The sequence below is a fragment of the Formica exsecta genome, unplaced genomic scaffold (assembly GCF_003651465.1).
Source record: "Formica exsecta isolate Colony F162 unplaced genomic scaffold, ASM365146v1 scaffold15, whole genome shotgun sequence".
Lineage (NCBI taxonomy): Eukaryota > Metazoa > Arthropoda > Insecta > Hymenoptera > Formicidae > Formica > Formica exsecta.
In genome coordinates, this window is record NW_021848825.1 from 267,600 (window position 1) to 286,105 (window position 18,506).

General features: G+C 37.1%; 1 protein-coding gene across 1 annotated transcript; it reads right to left on the reverse strand.

Moving 5' to 3' along the window:
- Nucleotides 1–950: 950 nt before the first annotated feature.
- LOC115232734 lies at nt 951–18,238 on the reverse strand. The gene is given in 9 exon segments (XM_029802793.1): nt 951–4,225; nt 4,227–4,760; nt 4,851–5,173; nt 5,271–5,584; nt 6,247–6,543; nt 6,614–6,770; nt 11,591–11,748; nt 14,190–14,352; nt 17,185–18,238. Coding segments are annotated over 8 exon segments (2,136 nt in total). The 5' UTR covers nt 14,344–14,352; nt 17,185–18,238; the 3' UTR covers nt 951–4,026.
- Between the last annotated feature and the right edge of the window lie 268 nt (nt 18,239–18,506).

Sequence of the window (18,506 nt, forward strand, 5' to 3'; positions counted from 1 at the left end):
TGGTTTTTTTATAGATTAGGGCATGTAATATAGTTATATACGTCTCGTATAAAATATAAACATAATTTCTAGTTTATCAAAATACGAAATGGAAACATAGAATAATGGAAGACATGCATGATTGCATATTAAAATGACACGACTATTCGTATTATAGTAATACTGTTCCATTAATAACTGTTACATTAATTACAATGCGGTTGAACTAAAAATTAACTAGATTAATTATTACAAGAACCAAAAGGTTGAAAATTGCCACATATCTTCGCATCGACATTCAAATTTAAAAGGATGCATGAACACAATATCATTACTATAATTATGCTCGCATATACATTACGTAAACACATTCGTCCAATCTTATAGGAGAATAAACCTGCATAATGTTGTAGCTAACTAGCTACAAGGAATTGTCCTATATTACATACATGAGCCAAGCATCGAAAATATCAACAGATATTGAGTTTATAAGAATTTTTATTTCCATAGAAAAAATTATCTGCATTTATCTAATCTTTTTTAATATTTGTACTTATATTTATCTCGTAAAATTGCAATAATTTTGATCTGATATATTTTTTAAAAGTACCTCTCTCTGTACGATTGATTCGTCTGCCTATATTTCCGATGCTTCGTACAACCATGATACATTCGCGTATATATATTGTCTTGATATTAAACATAGAAATAATTAAGAATAAGAGTCATCTCTCTCTCTCTCTCTCTCTTTATCTCTCCCTCTCTCTCTCTCTATTCGAAAGTTTGGTCTTTGAAAAAATATTGCGCTCTGTGATATGGAACTATATAGGAAGGGTTTGCCTTTCAATCGATAGTTTGTATGGCGGCACATAAATTATGCCAACGGACGTGTTTAAGCTTATAGAAAGAGTACGCTAACTTCATCTATTTTCACTTCTTGAATGATTTTTACACAGTGTAGTAAAGTTTATTGTTCGTCTCTTCGCAAAATCAGCGCGTCGTATGTAATCGTCGTTAATTGTAACCGGATGGTTATGGGAAGGACATGTATAGACAAAATCGTTGTTACGCGTCTGGATGGATCGTGGAAGTGAATGTGTATTGTGGAATAAATTCACAGCTTCTCTTTTTTGCGACAATATATGAATGACTCGCTAAATCGTAGAAAATAAGATGTCGACGGAGGTAAAATGTCTATACGAGAGTAAATGCAGTAAAAGTGAAGAAGTAGTACGAAACATTAACAGCTTAAGTTTTGTACACTGAGATGTAATTGACTAGCTCTAAGAATGGAAAACATTGATTTTTCGGGTATTCGAGGCCCGAGACTAGATATCGGGAGACTCTTTCCGAAAGAAACGATACGTCAAATTTCTTTTTGAGCAACCCATTCTTTGCACCAAACTTTCGTAATTTAGCAGCGACTGCATATTTTCAAATTTTCGATATAATTGTCGCTTTGCGATGAGCAGTTGAGAGATGTGTTTGTAATAAATCTTTATTTATGAGCATTCAGTTTTATAAACAATCCTAATATTGCACTTGCCCGATAATAATTAAATCGTCGTATTGTTTTGTAAAATAAACAATATGAGATAATTAAAATAAATATTGTACAAAATGTCACAGAGGAGGATCATTAAATTATATCGAAGATCAATGATAAAAGCATCTCTCAATATCTAGCCCATTGAGAAGCCACGTCGACCTTAGCTACTTATGGATGGATTACATGTGTGTTGGGCCTTTACGGACATAAAAACTCTACACGAACAAGAGAGTCCCCATCATACTTTGCCATCTCTCGTATATATCTGCTCTACTTATATTATACATTACGCTTACTGAGACTAACTTACTACAATCATCGATATACAATCACGGTAAAGACTTTCGATTTCATCGATTCGCGATTTGATGCGAAACCGCTGACGTTAACACACTAATCTCTTTTGGAACACAATCGTTCTCTGTTATATCAGTGACTCTTCATCTAATAAAACAGTATTATCTTAGAAAAAAATTATTTGTGCTTCGCCACATTATATGTCTGTAATGCATAATACAAAATAAATAAGAATATTTAGTTTCTATAATCTCAAAAGTTAAAATTTTATTTTTCATATCTATGATATTACCAGATTTTGTACTAAAAAATTTGAGATATTAACAGGCAAATATTTGGGAGCGACCACTTTATGTAAAACTTCTTTTAAATGATTTACGATTCTCGACAAAATTCGGGACAGAATTCTATTTATAATTTTATATATTGCGTAATACACAGAAAACATTTTAAGTAAAATACACACGTACACAAAATACATAGATTTTCAGGATACGCATACATTAAGGGGATATGCGAACATAAAATTATAAATAGAACTTTGTCTTGATTTTTGTCGCAAATTATAAATGATTTAAAACGAACTCGAAAGAATTATTGGCATGTTTAAAACATTAATTTTTTTTTTAAATTGATGGAGATTATCTTAATTTAATAATTTAATAAATTTTTGGGATATATATACATATACGTAATCTTTTAGTTTCGAGATTAAAAATTCTGTCTCTTCTATTATCCGTAAGAACAGTAAATTCGGTTTCTCCTAAAGAGTTATAGTTCACTGATTTGGCTCTCAAATTGGAAAGAATTTGAATTTTTTTATAAAAATCTATTTACTGCAGAGAATAGAAGAATTGGTCAAATAATAATTTCTAAAGCGCAACAATCACGAGTCGATCGTAAACTTTGATCGATATCTTCGATTCTATTTTTATAAGCTTACGAATTTGACACTAACTTTCTAATTCATATTTTACCGCACATTGAGTTTTTGCATCCGATGGCAGTCCAGCGCAGATCAGGCCAGTTGATTTTGACTTATGTTTATCAGCGAATGACTTGAAGTCTTAACGATCGGAAAGTTTCATATTTTATCATATTACGCGAATAAGTTACGTATTGTAAAATTAAAGTCAGATATTAATAAATATAAGATTGCGACATGACCGTGTATCAATATATTGCATTTTTATCAGTGACGATTGAAGGATGATAGATACAATCAATCGTCAACTTGATCTGCGCTTGTATTTGAACATTTATCTTTTTACAAAACTCACATTGAGAACACTCGAATCGGCCAGTTCAATATGAACTCACGATTCGAAAGTATTGTATTTCACGACTTTATCTTAAATATATACGTTTCATAGTAACAGTAAGAATATATTGATTTGACGCACACATTCATATTTCCGAATTAATAAACGTAAGAAGATGTTCATTCTTTATATAAAAAAAAATAAAAGTTATTTTCTACAATTATGAATCATTAATAAACGCTAAATAATGGTATTAAAAATTGAGAGATGCATAATGCATATTGCAATGAAATAATTTTCTATAAATTTAATTTCTAGATTATAGAGATACGTACATTTATAATCATCTATCTAGTATTAATCTATCTATCGAGGCGTTATTAAATAAAAAATGAACATTTCTATATTTCTCAACCCAGTGATTACACGTATTCTTTTAAGATAGGTTTTTTACTTTCTGCGCGATAAAGTTTATTTTTAAATGTATTTCTAAATTGCGCTTTAACACATACACGGCATTTTCCAAAAACATTGTTCATTTTTTAGCATATCAAACGCGATACTTCGATTCCTTGTATTTACAAGGATATGAGTATAACCCAAATGGCAATAGCAAGTAAATTTTAACGAACGAAAAGGTCAACAATCTCAACCAATTATATACAAAAAAGATATTTGCTTCGTAACGAAGAACGCATATATAAAATTAACTGTAATATTAATAATCAAATTAATGAGAATAAACATCTGAAAAATCGATCTCATCAAGCGACGATTTTACATCGTCAAAAAAAATCTTCGTATAAAACGCTACGTCAACGAAAATTGAACCGCCCGAACGCTTGCCTTAATCATCCTAGATCTCTCCTCTCGCATCCGGCTTCTTCTTATCATTAACGGTGCGCGAATGACTCAACTAAAGCAGACTATCAATCATCCTTAGAAGATATGCGGCGCCAACTGTAGCTTCCAGAGGGAGACCGGTCTGGCGAACACCGTGACTTGACCCTTTTCTTTGCCGCCGACTAAAAAAACGTACAAGGGCGCCGGCCCGTAGGAGGGCGTCTTCGCGTCAGTCGCATCCACCGCCGCCACCTTCGCCCTTTGCCTCTCAGCCCTCGACGCGCTCACCGCTCTCCCGCGGCACCCTTCTGATCTCCTGAAGTTCCAAGAGTTCCGCGAAGGTTTGCGAAGCCGATCTACCAGGTTCGTCTTCCAACACGCTGTCGGGCGGACTGTTGAGCAACTTGGCGTATTTTCCATCTTGTTGTTGCTGCTGCTGCTGCTGCTGTTGTTGTTGCTGATGGTGGTGATGATGGTGATGGTGATAATGATTCCTCGTGTCGTCCAGGCCGAGATAATTCGGATTACAGAAACCGAACTGGCCCTCCCGTATCGTCGACGAGGCAACGATCGGCCTATGCGGCTTCGATCTCTTTCCGGACAGCCAGTCGTCGTCCGCGAGCGGATCGCCCGGGCTTCTCGCCTCGATACTCGCGTAATCCGACGTCGATTCCTCGCCTTCCTCAAGATCGGCGAATCTGACGGACGCAGAGGTCGGAATCTTTGTCGTCGTCGGGGTCTTCGGCGTTTGTAGAGCGGCTTCGTAAAGATGCGAACTGTAGCTGTCGCCGCGTGTAGGCTGGCAAGCTTGGTGCACTGCTGCGAAATCTCTGTATAACAGATGCAACGACATGTAGTATAATCCTGACATTTAACAAATTAATTAACCGCATACGATTATTATGTAGAGATATAATTACCGCCTCTCTTCTTGAACCTCGATGAGTCTCGATGTAGGCGGTTCTTTGCGCTCCTCGTTATCGCTGTTCTCATCCGGATCTACGAAGACTAATCTGGCGGCCTCTACAGGCGTGAGAACCGGGGTTGGTAACGTCAAAGCACGAAAATTTGGCACTGAAATAGGATCTCTGGTCATACCAGAAGCGGTAATATTGCTAGTATTGCTGACGTCAATCGTCCTCGCCGTTCCTTCCGACACTTTTTGCCTTCGGCGGGCCAGCGTGTTGGCACTGCGTGACTTAACCATTCCCGTGGAAGGTTCCACGACTTCGATGTCCACTTGCTGAAAAGGATAATATGTGTTTGCCTGCGCGCAGGCCTAATTGACACAAAATACTTATCGTTTATCGGGAATATTCACGTGGTTTTTTCGGACATACCTCTTGGGGGCTCTCTTCATTATCGTCGTGTCCACTGAGAACCGTGTAACTACATTTCGTCGGATGACTGAGCCGCGATAGATTTATTTGCGATAATTTTGAGATCTCTTTGAGAAAGCTGGGTCGGGCGGAGGGTATCTCGTTCGGCGATATTCTATTGCTCGAAAGCCTGGGCCTTTGATTCCTCAGCCTCGGTTTTGAATTATCCATGCTTGTTCCGCGAATCAATAATTCGGACACCGCGAGGGCGACGCTTTCTGCCCTCGGCTGCGGTTTCGGTCCTGACACTGACAATTTCTCCCAGGTTTCTGTGCCTGTGTCGAAATATTTCATTTGTAAAAATTATAAAATATTATATAAAGAAACGATATTAAGGTTTTTTAAAATCAGCTTACGTTTTTTCTCAGCAAATAAATGCTGCAGTATATCAAAATTGATATAAATTTTATCCGCTTATTGTTAGTTAATTTACTCATGAATATAATGTTTCATACATTTGTCGCTCGTTTATATGTTCAAATCGATTTGTATCAAAGATTCTTAAGATTCTTAAAATTTGAACCTGTGAGTTTGTTTGACGAATTACACAGTTTTAACAGCAGTAATAAAGAAAAGAATAGTAAAAAGTCTTTCTTTGATAATATTTTGATATTTTACTAAATATATTTATAAATTTTTAAATCCGTTTCATTTTTTTTTTTTTTTTAATATGATTTTTATTATATTGCTGTAATTATTTCTACATTTTTCATAGCTATTTGCCTTTTTTAAAAGCAGATTAAAAATGAAATAATATTAAGAAAAAATTATAATACAATCTATAATAAGTGGCAGTGTTTCTAATAAATATCTGTAAATATATTTTTATTTTAAACTTTCAACTAATAAAGCTAAAATAGAATGATATATCAGTTTTATACTTCTCGTTCTCCATTTATGATAAAATCTATATAATAATGCAGCGTGATATATATACCAAAATGGAATCTCCAAAGCTCGTTCGTCGCCAAACCGCCGCTCTCACCGCCAAAGATCAGCATGCAACTTGGCAGTCTGCACGCCGCGTGGCCATGAAGAGGCCCAGGACCTGGTTTGTTCTTCAGCATAGACCACGAAGCGCTGTTGACATCCCATCGCCAGCAATCGTTCCTTTCTTGAAGATCCGTCATTCCGCCGTAAATATACATCGCGTCACCGTGTAAAACCGCCGAGTGCTTGTGTCTCGCTGCTGGTCCACTTTCGCTCGACGAAAGCAAGTGCCAAGATTCAGTCTCTGTAACGTTGAATAAGTTAGAGCCGCTGCAAAAATTAGCATCGTTATTGATTTAACGAGGTACAATTACCGAAATGGAAGGCCCACAATTCGGCAGCGCTGCCACGCAAGTCTTGATAACCGCCGTATATGAGCATTTGTCCGCGATGTACCAAGGCAGTGTGACCTCTTCGTCCCCTAGGAACTGCGCAACCCCGTTGAGCTCTCACTTTTCTCCATGTATTCGTCTGAAAATCGTAATCATAGATAGGTAGGCTTTTCATTATAGGTATATAGAGATTATTCTTTCTTTTATTTCGAGAAATTTATTTTTTTATATAATTATAGACGGATTTGACTGATTTACACGTTTCTGCATTTTCACCATTGGTGAATGTTATATGAAATAAGGGTGGCCTGTAACAAAAGGAATAAAGGCCACTAATTTGCAGCCCTCCAATTCTGCCGTCTGAATAGCTTCGGCTTTAACTCGTGGGGCTGCAATAATCGTCGCTGCCACGGCCACTGAATAGAGATGTGGAATTATGTTCTCACCAGTTTGCAATGCGAATTCCGCAAAATATCTCGTTCTCCATAGGCATGTACGCGCTATGGTAGAATTTTGCCTGATTACTTACAAAATGAAATAAGACATTTTATCGTAATTTTTGAAAATTTAAATATAAAATGAACATTTAATCGTGTTAAAGCGCGTTCATATTTCACTGTATCTGTATTTATTTATTCGGATCGAAACGATGCAAAAGGCATCGCATGGCGACATGCACAACCATATTGAGTATTTGAACTGAAATGCCTGGTAACGCATTCATAACTCGAGCTTTCATCTAGTCACGAATAGCAATTGGATGAAGGAATGCATGCAATATGCAAAGCCACCAGTACTAAAACTATAACATGGATATATTATGAAACGATGATATATGCGCTTGAAAGAAGAATATAATAAGAGATATATACGATTAATCAAATCTCTTTATAAAACCATATGTGTGTGACGGAAATATTTTATTAAGTTTCAGACGAAGTTTCGTATTACATTTTGTGTACGATATATGAAAAGATTGTTTAGAAGATATGTACATCAAATCTTAATTTTCATAAAAATGTATGGACTATCGTTATACTGGATAGGTAGATGATATAAGCGGATTTATTTTTACCTTGCTATTACCTTGAAACAATTTCCATGAAAAGCGTGTCGCAGAAGAGACTACTCTTGGCATGTCCTTTATATTTACACATATCGATGAAATCAATACGTTGCGCCCTTTTCCCCGCCCGGGAAAAGATTTATCGCTCAATGTAGCAGAAAATTTGTACGTGCGTATTAACCGGTGTTTTAGAAGATAAATCGCCTTATTTTTTTTTTTTTCGAAATGTTACGGTTCACGGGATTGTAATGCAAAAATAATTTTAGGCGCATACTAACTATATCTATGTGGTTTTTTGTCACTGAAACACGCACATATCAACACACATATATCAAAAGCACGTACGGAACCAGCGTTCCGCGATAGATATTATTCCGTGAGGGGTCCAAAAGATTCCTGATTGCTACCACACATCAAAGAGATGACAGCGGCGGCCGTTTCGCTCCGAGGGGTTTATAAATATACTCATCCCGCGGGATAGACATACTCATGAATATATTTTTCATATACGTGAATAGATGATATCTTATGATATAAATTTTTGACAAAAAAAAATTGCTAAAAGAATCTTAAAGAAGCTAAAAAATTTGATTTTATTATTTATTATCTCGGGAAACAGCATAATTTTCATTACTCGCAGATTTTAAAGATAATCTTTCTTTGCAAACCACAGATACATAAAAACAGAGAACGGAAGATATACTGCAACACGCGCGTTTTCTTCCACGTTCTGTCTGCCGCTTAAACGAGGGAGCATTTTAACGAAGTACAGAGGGAAAGTGAAAGAGACAGGTAGGGAGAGAACGAACATGCCGAGCAACCCCTGCAGCTTAACCAATCAGGTTTGCCAGGCGCATTCGTACAACGTGGATTTCAATAATACACGGCGAACAGACAGAAACAGCGGAGGAAAAATACATACTCGAATTTTTCCTCCACAGTCCAACGATTAAAAACAAACCGACCAAAAGAATAATCATGGTAACCCAATCAAAAAAATCTTTATATAGGACATAAGAAAAATAGCTGAAAAAAAGATAATTGCGTATTCAAGACAATTTTACTTTATTTAGACAAAATTTCCTCTTCAACTACTCGCAGCTTGTTAAATTTTATGTAAAAATGTGCGTTCTATCAAGAAAATATAGTTATTTATTTGATCCAGAAATATAATTTTTTTATAGAGCATAAAAATCGCTAGATAAAAGAGATTGTCAGAATAAAACGATGAATGAACCCCATCCAGTGAAAAAGTGAATTAGCGATTGCTGACAAAAAAAAAAAATTAGAGCGACCAATTTCATATAAAGATGAAATTTATACAGCTAAGATTAGATGACTTTACTTGATTTTTTTACGAGAAATTATATATAAAAAACAACTTTTTTAAAGAGCTTGGAGTCACTTAATATAAATTTAAAAACACGCATTTTTACTTTTTTATCTTCAAATAAAAAAATAACGGATAGAACGCTGAATCGATGACGCGTGATGTTTCGCATCCGACGCGGGTTTATTAATTTTTAATGCCTCGCACGTGAGTGGCGCTACCCTCGGGAGAATGAAACCCCGCCTGGTTTCAAGGGTACGAATCAGAGAGAAAGCCTGTTAACACCAGCTGTTGCCAAAAACCACCCTCGACTTAAATTGCTCTTGAAGGTCCCGCGAAAGGTGGATCGTCTCTGAATATTGTATGAAATTAGAGGCTGTGTCAGCAAATGTTAACACTGTGAGAAAAAAAAAACAAATAGAGAATCACCATAAAATTTTATAACATTATCTGTGAGATTCTTTTCTAAATTTTGAAATGCCTGTTTTTTTTTCTTAACATTAATTCTATTACATTAATAATTTATGTAAAATGCTTATCTCTTTTTTCTTACAATAATGTACTTTTAATTTCTCTTGGATTTTTCATCTTTTTTATAAAAAAAAAAAAGTTAAATTGGAATTTTCGAAATTTTGAACTTTTTCCTTATTAGAGTCGTATCAGAAACAAGATTATAGATTCATAATTATATTAAATTTTGAATTTATATATTGATGATAATTTAAATTGTATAAGTTCGTTATATAGAGTACATAGCTGAAAAATTGCTTGAGATATCATCAACCATGTCGAGATTAATTTGAGATCTAATACCGCGACTATATATTCTACGGATCGATTGCAATCCAATACCTCCGGAACTACTGGAAGTAATGCCTCGAACCACGTGTTCCATCGAGGAGACACCTCGTTCATCATCGATGTCAATGCATTGCTGTCATTCTCTCAAGGCATGAATGGATCGTTACATAGACATTCTCTCGACAAATAGACGCAATAGGTTGAAACGGAAGATCCAATTCCCAGACAAGAAAATGCAATATTCGATTTAACGTAGTCCCGATTGTAGTCTTCGATATCTTACAAATTCGTTTAAAAATGTACGACGAAATTACGCGTATCGATTAAAATCATTCATTTAATTTGAGGTACCTTATACAATATTACCTGGAATGCTTTTTGCGAAGATAACGCATTCCGTCTGGAATTCGCATTGAATTCGTTATCGAGATTTAGTTAAGACCGACCCATGCGATTTGATTAGATGAGGCGACGGGCAGCCTCCGGGCAGCCGCCATAGCCGCGATTGGAAGGAGGGCTTGCACCCTCTCGATTTAGCAAACGAGACGAAGGGCAATATTGGACGACTACGCCAAAGTTGATTGACAATATCGTGCACCGATGCCTTTGCCTTTCCCTTAAATTTGCGGGAATATATACTAGTTTGAGAGATCACGATATAACCACTTCAATCAAACAACACTCTAAATAACTCACATAACAATAAACCATCATCTTATTCTCTCTGAAATTATGTATCTGTGATACAATGGCGTAACGCGTATTGCATGTTCAAATTTGCATATAACATTATTATATATATTATCTTTCAAAAACAAAATTCTTTGTTGAAATTCATATAGTATTATAAATCTCTTATATAAAAAAATAGCGAATTATTAAACTTATTTTCGTAATCTGAGTTTAGTTGATATCGGAACTGAATCATTTTGTTTAAGTCGATTCTGAGTTCATTTCGTAGGATTGATTTTCCGCACGCAAGATGACGTCTCCCTCGTAACCGGAAGAGACCAACCACCCCCGGTGTCATTGCTCGTTTCACGTCGCGCTTATTATCCTCCCTGAGGAGTGCTTGACACCGCGCGGATAACAATAGGATACGAATTATTAAACTTATTTTCGTAATCTGAGTTTAGTTGATATCGGAACTGAATCATTTTGTTTGTTTGGATTGATTTTCCGCACACAAGATGACGTCTCCCTCGTAACCGGAAGAGACCAACCACCCCCGGTGTCATTGCTCGTTTCACGTCGCGCTTATTATCCTCCCTGAGGAGTGCTTGACACCGCGCGGATAACAATAGGATAACTGTACAACAGTAGGTAGATGAATTTCTACACGTACTCGATCCGCGCGAGAATCGCTCTGTTGGTCGAATAAGCTTCCTTTCGGCAGCTTGTCACTCGCTGTCGAAACCACCTCTCTCTGTGTCACTTCATAGAAACAAGGGGAAGTGACACACTATCGTGTAAAACTCATGGCCGTTGATGCTATCGATTAAGTGACTTTCTCGAGGGTGCGATTCTTCTCGTTCTCGCTTTTTCCTCGACGACGACGCTCCCCTCATCGCAAAGAGGATCATTAAGAGTTTCGTTAAAGCGATACGACAATGATTGTCGCGATCGTTATCGAAAGCCTCGATTTTTATCATCAATAATGATCCATCTTAAGTGCGATATTATTCGCGGCAAGTCAACTTTTTGTATACACGATCGCATTTGTACATACAAACTTTCGAAGCGCATTCGCGTATATTATTACCTTGACGTTATAAACCCAGAGTGGTGTTTCCGTTCCGGCAGAGAAGCCCAATTCGCCCCCGAAAACATAGAGGCAATCCTTGTAAGCGACCGCGCTGTGTTCCTGAAGAGCCGGTGGTCTCTCACCCCCTGGATGCAATTCCTCCCACTTGCTCTCCGCTGAAAGAGAAATGTGTGCGTCATGTAGTACGACATCCTTATTTTGGACTATGTACAGCTATTACGGAGAGTGCGCTTTTTTCTCTCTCTCTCTTTCTGCAAATGAATGAGAATACAACATAGCGATACGCGAGTTTTTTTTCTACTGCATTCTCGTTGCATTTTAATAGTCACAGCGACGTATAATCTGTGTCCTAGTTTTCGGTTGCAAAGAACGCAAGAATGTTTTTCAACATAGTAAGAGCCGCGACACTTGAGTGTGTTACAGACTACGTAATACCAATTCTTGTACTTTGTGACGCAATAATTCGCACGCGTATATTTTTTTATTGTGAAGTTTCGCAGTTGATAACTTAGCTACATTTTGCATGCGAATCAAAGATAAATAAGGCGAAAATAAGGAGAGAATACAGAGAAAATTAGAGATTTATTCCAGAATCATTCGATTATAATGCTTTACGAAGAGAATATTTAAAAAATCTGATCATCTCTTCTTCTCGACCTAATTAATAAAATAGATGTTTGAGCGCTCTTCAGAATTATCGCGAAAAGCGCTCCCTCAGGAAATATAAAAGCGGAAAAGCTCGGCCAAGGAGTGCATAAATTTGCGTTTTTTTATATTGGATGAGAATAAATATATTACCTTTCCGTATATCTGAATATCGGAGCGAAACTAAAAATATTGCTGCACTCAACCTCTATTATTTATTATCTTCCTGTATTCGTGTATTCAATTCACTTTATGTCTCCTCTTGAATCTTATTCGAAACGATAAAGAGAGAGAGAGAGAGAGAAAGTTTTTTATGCGAAATCACTTCTTGAGAGAGGAATAATAACGTTCATAAATATAATAATAAATAAAAGAACGAAAAAATATATATTATTCGTAAGTGACATTCGTACTAACGTCCATTACCTAACAAGTGAATATCCGCGAATGCTTTAGCTTCTCACCGAAACGTGCTCGAGAACAAAGACTCTCTCTCTCATGTAAGAACCGTAACTACCGACCAAAGTACCTTCAGCGCCGCTAGAACGATACTACAGATGCCCGACATTGATTACATGGTACACGTGTCGTATCTAGCTTCGGCGGTGAAACAATAGCTTCTTTTGTCTAAAAGCACGCGCTGCGAAATTGCAGCTTGTTTGATGCAAGAGAGATCCGGCATTTTGGAACAAGTGGAAATACGTGCCTTTTGTACAAACAATTTAGCTATTAGAGCTTCGTCTCGATAAGTACTTTTGGAACATTGAACGAGAATACTAAAGACATTTTCCATAGAAATATTGCATAAAGAAAACTTCAAATTTTGTTCTCTTATACAAATAAAAAATTATATACGATTATTAAATTAATTTTTATATTTCAGCTTTCTTGTTTTCTAACAATTCTTTTTCTTTTATCAATTAAATTTTCTCATATCTCTCTTGATGTATCTTCACGCCTCCGTCCCCATCCCCAACCCCAGGAATTGCCTCCTCCAGTTATTCCTCGACTACTTCAATAATGAAAGAGGGTGCAACAAAAACTGAGTTCCGCTCACGAGTACTCTCGTAATTCTTCAAGTTATCACAATATTTTTGCAAGATCAAGTAGGGCGACAAAACTAGAGGCCTTTAAAGGGTAGTGACAGCCGGGAATACATTGTTTGGCCCGGAAAAAATGAAGCGCCAACCCTTTCGAAGCTGTTTGAATATTCACCCGAACAAGCACGGCTGAACAATACCTTCTGATTAAGAATCCCGCTGATGGCACGCACGCGGGCGCGAATTTGTGCTACATTGACTGCACTTTATAAATCACTGTCCTCTTTGAGACGATTAACATTTATAATCCTTCGCAGCATTACGCTATAAATAAAGCAATCATTCGTTCTTAATTAAATACACGTTTTTATATATGATACACAACTAAGGAAATCGTGATTAGATATTAATTGTTTGGAAATAAGACACTGACTCTCCCATGTGCTCAGGAAATGGCTAAAAGCGACGGAAGGAGGTAAAAGCTTTCCCTCTGTCAAGTAGATAAGCCACCGATTATGGCTGGCGGGCACAATTAATTCGCGTATGTCTGATCTCCGTGGAAACACCACGTAATTGTGGAGTATCGTCTGTCCGGATTTACTTGATGTACGTGGGCTTTAATAATGGTGCATTATTGATCAGACTGAACCCCGTTCAAATTCCGTCGCGCACCCTCGTTCCATGGGGTGCGTCGGCGGATGCGATGGGGTGCGCTGGTCAGAGAAACGATGTTCGTATTGTATCGTGAGTTTCAAACCACTCGAAATATCGCCGTTAATCTCTCTTTCTCTTTTTCTTTATATATAACGGATTTTCTACATTCCCAAAAAAACATAGTTAAAGGTCCAGTGATGCATATAAAATAGTAAGAGTCAATATATATAACTGCGAGAAGCTTTAAAGACTCTTACCAAGACTATATCGCCAAAGATCTTTGAGCGGTAGATTTCCATTTCTACCTCCGAGAAGATACACGTGACCCGCAAGTAAGGTAGCGCTATGTTTGCTCCTCGAAGGTGGTGCTGGTCCATTTTCAGTGCCGGCTGCGGTAACCGAGCTCCACATTTTCTATCCCTGAAACAAAGCACGCATAAATATCATTTTGTCGGATCAATTATGTTGTTTCAACGGAAGAATCACTGTCAGAGAGACGTTTATTATCATAAATATTCTTTAATAATGTCAGTAATGCTGTATGCTTTTTTTAAGTTAATTATAAAAAAAAATGCTCGAAAAATTTAATATAATAGATACATTTATACAGAGAGAGAAGTGGCTATGTGTAATAGTATTGATTTCTCTTATTAGTTTTTCGTGATATCTTATTCTCCTACATTTCCGAATGTTTCCTTTTTCTCCAGAATTATTATCGAGAGAAGAAAATTGTTCTGGGAAAAAGAGGGGAGCAATGAATAAAATATTAAATACTTTGTCAAATTTCTTTTTTTTTTATCAAGTCTTCATATACATACTGATTTAAGTAAGGAACAAATCGATTACAATTTTTCCTTACAATGTCTTTGTAATGAGTTACTTTATCTTAATGTATTCGATTAAGATTTAAGTGATAGTTAAAGAGATACATTTACGATGCATACAATTTCGAACAATCTAAGAGGATTGAAATTTCGCGGAGGATGCATAATACAAGGCTAAATATTTACCGAGTCGAGGCAAATAATTAATCGGATCTGTCTGCAAGTTCGCGTTGTATTGGGGCGATACACGTTATTTTCTGGCATAATTTTCAGGAAATAAGACATTGATTGGATTTTAAGAAATACTGGCGTCGAATGCAACGATTTGTAGATTGTTTTCTTAAAGTGAGGGGATTGCTGATCGCCACTGGCCATTCCCTCGACGCTGTTGCATTAGTAACACAGCTCTCGCACATCTGTTCCAAGATAATCTATTTCCGCGTCCCTAGTTTTTTCATTCGATTTATCAACCGTCTTATTAGAAGCTTTAAGGAACTTTAGCGTGTTCTCCAAGATTTTTAACGCATTTGAGAAAACACTTATCACGACTTATATCATAAAATATGCGTTTTATGCTTTTTAATTGATATAATAAGTTAATAGTGTAAATAATATTTTCTTCTTAAAATGTGTCTTGATATCCGACGATCGGTTCGTCGCGCAGCCTATGTTAAATCCAATTAGTCGAAGAAAGTGAGCTTGGCCTTCGACATTGGCCTTACGAGTTTCCGCCTATATCCGACGTCCGCGCTCGAGATTCAATTATAGCAGCTGTGAAATTGAGTTTCACAGAAGTAAACGAATGCACCCTCACGCTTGCCGAACACGCATACGCAAATACAAGTCTCTCGTGAGGCAGTACGATTCGAAGTAGCCGTTGCGATACAAATGCAATATTTCCCTAATGGGAAAGTTTGTTTCATACAACGTGGACAATTCACTTGCCAGATCGAAGAGGAAAAAAGAATGCGTACAGGAGAGCATAAATTGTGAGCCTGGTTTTACGGTGAGATTTTTCGCAGTTTGTTTCATTTTCCAGTTGTATAAAAAATGTCAGTAAAGTTGTTCTTTTTATTAGAAAGAACGTAGAGCATTGCATTTAGTTGTCTAAAAATTAAATAACAACAGAATTTATAAACGTAATATCTCTGTAATTGTATCGTCAAAAACAGTTCTTCTATCGAAACGTTTGATAATCAAAGATTCGAAGCGGTTCGAATTATTTCAATTTTTATTGGTATGTATGGATCGACTTTTATCTCATATTTCACAGATCAGTGAGCCAGAGCGCCATTTCCTCTTTGCAGTCTTTTATCGTAGGATCTCTCGAGATACGGAACATATACGCGCAATCGCTAGTAAAGATTTTATAGCAGCTGTTACACATATGTATATATATATAGAAAATCTAATAAGATGTAAACTCGATCGTGCGAAAATGAAACTGTAGTAAAGCTTACATTATATATTGTTTTACAGTAAATTATACGTCAAGAAATGCATAATGATGTAGAGAAATCATTTGAATATTAATGCACAGAGAGTGTGTATTTAATTTAAAGATCGTGCAAACTAGTATCTCTTAAAATTTTACTACTCCATTATCGATACTGTCACAACTCCGAGTTTACTTTGGCCATTTACATAAATGCTCTCTCCTTTAAACAATTCGACAGGGCGAACGCCCCTGCAACCCACGAAGGACCGCTGGTAAAAGAAGCGCGATTCTTGTGCAAACACTGCGGTAGTTCTCATTACCGATCCCTTTGTGCCGGAAAGAACAGCCTCTAATCTGCTGCATATCTTAAGGGACGCTCATCGTTAGTGCTTTATTTAAATTTCAAGTAGCGAACGCGCGGCCTATATGTAAATTGCAAAGTTAACTTCACGATACCATATAATCATCGATATGAAAAAAATCTTTAAATAAACATGCGCGTTTATTTTATTATCCTATATGTCTATTAAGATAAAATTTCTTCTCTTTATACAAGTATAGAAATTTCTTGTTTAGTTTCCTGCCATTATGTATTGCTGTAAGAAGAGTTATATATCAACTGTCTCAAAAATCAATTATAGTATACATCTCCTTCGGCCAATAAATTTTTTCGAAGGTTTGCCTCTTCTTCTAATACAGATAGATTACAGGATAGGATAGAACAAAATATCTAAATTTAGATAAATTTTTCCAAATTTTGACAAGAAAACGATTGATCTTATATTGCGAAGCTGTTCATTAAATTGATTTAAAAATACTGAATGTAAAAATCGATCTGAATTTTACTCTACATCGATGAGATAAATTTGTTTACGCATGTGTTGTATGTGTATGTAAAGCTTCTTTTTTTTACACTGATACCCGAATCCATCTTATTCTACGAATCGTTTTTGCATCAGTAGTTCTGCTGCCGCCAGTTAACAGGCTTACCTCTTGGCTCGGTAAATCTTCTATCTTGTTAGCTGTGGCAAACGCAACTCGTGACCCACATGCAATCGACGATTAAAAGCTGCCAAGCACACGCTGCACTACACAAAAGTCGCGCAATATCCCCCACTTCTCTTCAAATATGCATCTTTTTCACGGCTTTCCTCGACGTTGCATCCAGCCGCACTGGAGAAACAACACACAGGGCGAGCAAACACACGAATCGACAGAGATTTATGAGGATCTTCCGCTGAAATCGGGATATTCGGAACAAAAGTCCCTTTTACGGTTTTGAAATAATTCAAGGTTCACAGAGATGCGTATAACGCAGAATCCGAATTCCGAGATCACTCGACGTGCATCATCCTCTGCAGTGATCACCCTCGAGATGACGCATTCAAATCAACTGCCGCGGCAACTGCCTTGATTCACCAAAGGGTTCAACGAACTTGTCGCGCGTCATATTATCGAACGTCAGTTTTTTTTTCGCACTATTATATCCGCTGCGCCCGAGCTTCGTATCATTATCGTTCGTTCAGTACCACTTCGCGGACATCTCCGTATCGGGAACACGCTCTTACGCTCTCCAGCTGCATCGGACCTGCATCGTTTCCTCCCGATTTCCGCTGACCGTTCTGCCCATTTACCGAGATTCTACGAGGAAAGGGCCCACGCTACCCGGAGAACAGCAGGCTGCCCGCCGCTTGTTTTCTCCCAAACTGCGTCCCAGGGTCGAGCACCTACCTAGTCGAGTCCGTCATTGGGGACTCGGCGCAGGCGCTTCCCGACCAGCAACCCTCATCCCCTCTGTCGCGACGATTCCTCGCACCATCGAGTGAGGGTAGCCGAGGGGAAAGAAGGGTTGAATACATCCGTCGAACGAACGCCGCATCGAATGAACCCTTCGAATGACGACGATAGAGAGACCAAGATGACCGTCGTCGGGGGAACGATCTCCCCGACATACGTACGATTTGGTTTATCATGCTTTAGACGTCCGAGACGCCAATCGTTCGCCAAGTAACAAATACAGACGTCATATTCACCGCCGTGTATTAATATTTTCTGCAATTTTGTCAGCGCGTCTTTATAAAATGCTTTTCGAAAAAATTTATTTATTTATTTATTCTCTCATTCTTGTAAGACATTATTAAATATAAAATCTATTAATTCTTGTTATTCTTTTTCATTAGCATATTAAAACCAAAAAGAAATTATCAATATTATTATGTATTATATATACAATGTTCTATGTTTCGTTTATTTTTCAGAGTCGTTAAGATACTGCATAAAAATAAATAGCAAATTAATTTAAAAGAGGATTG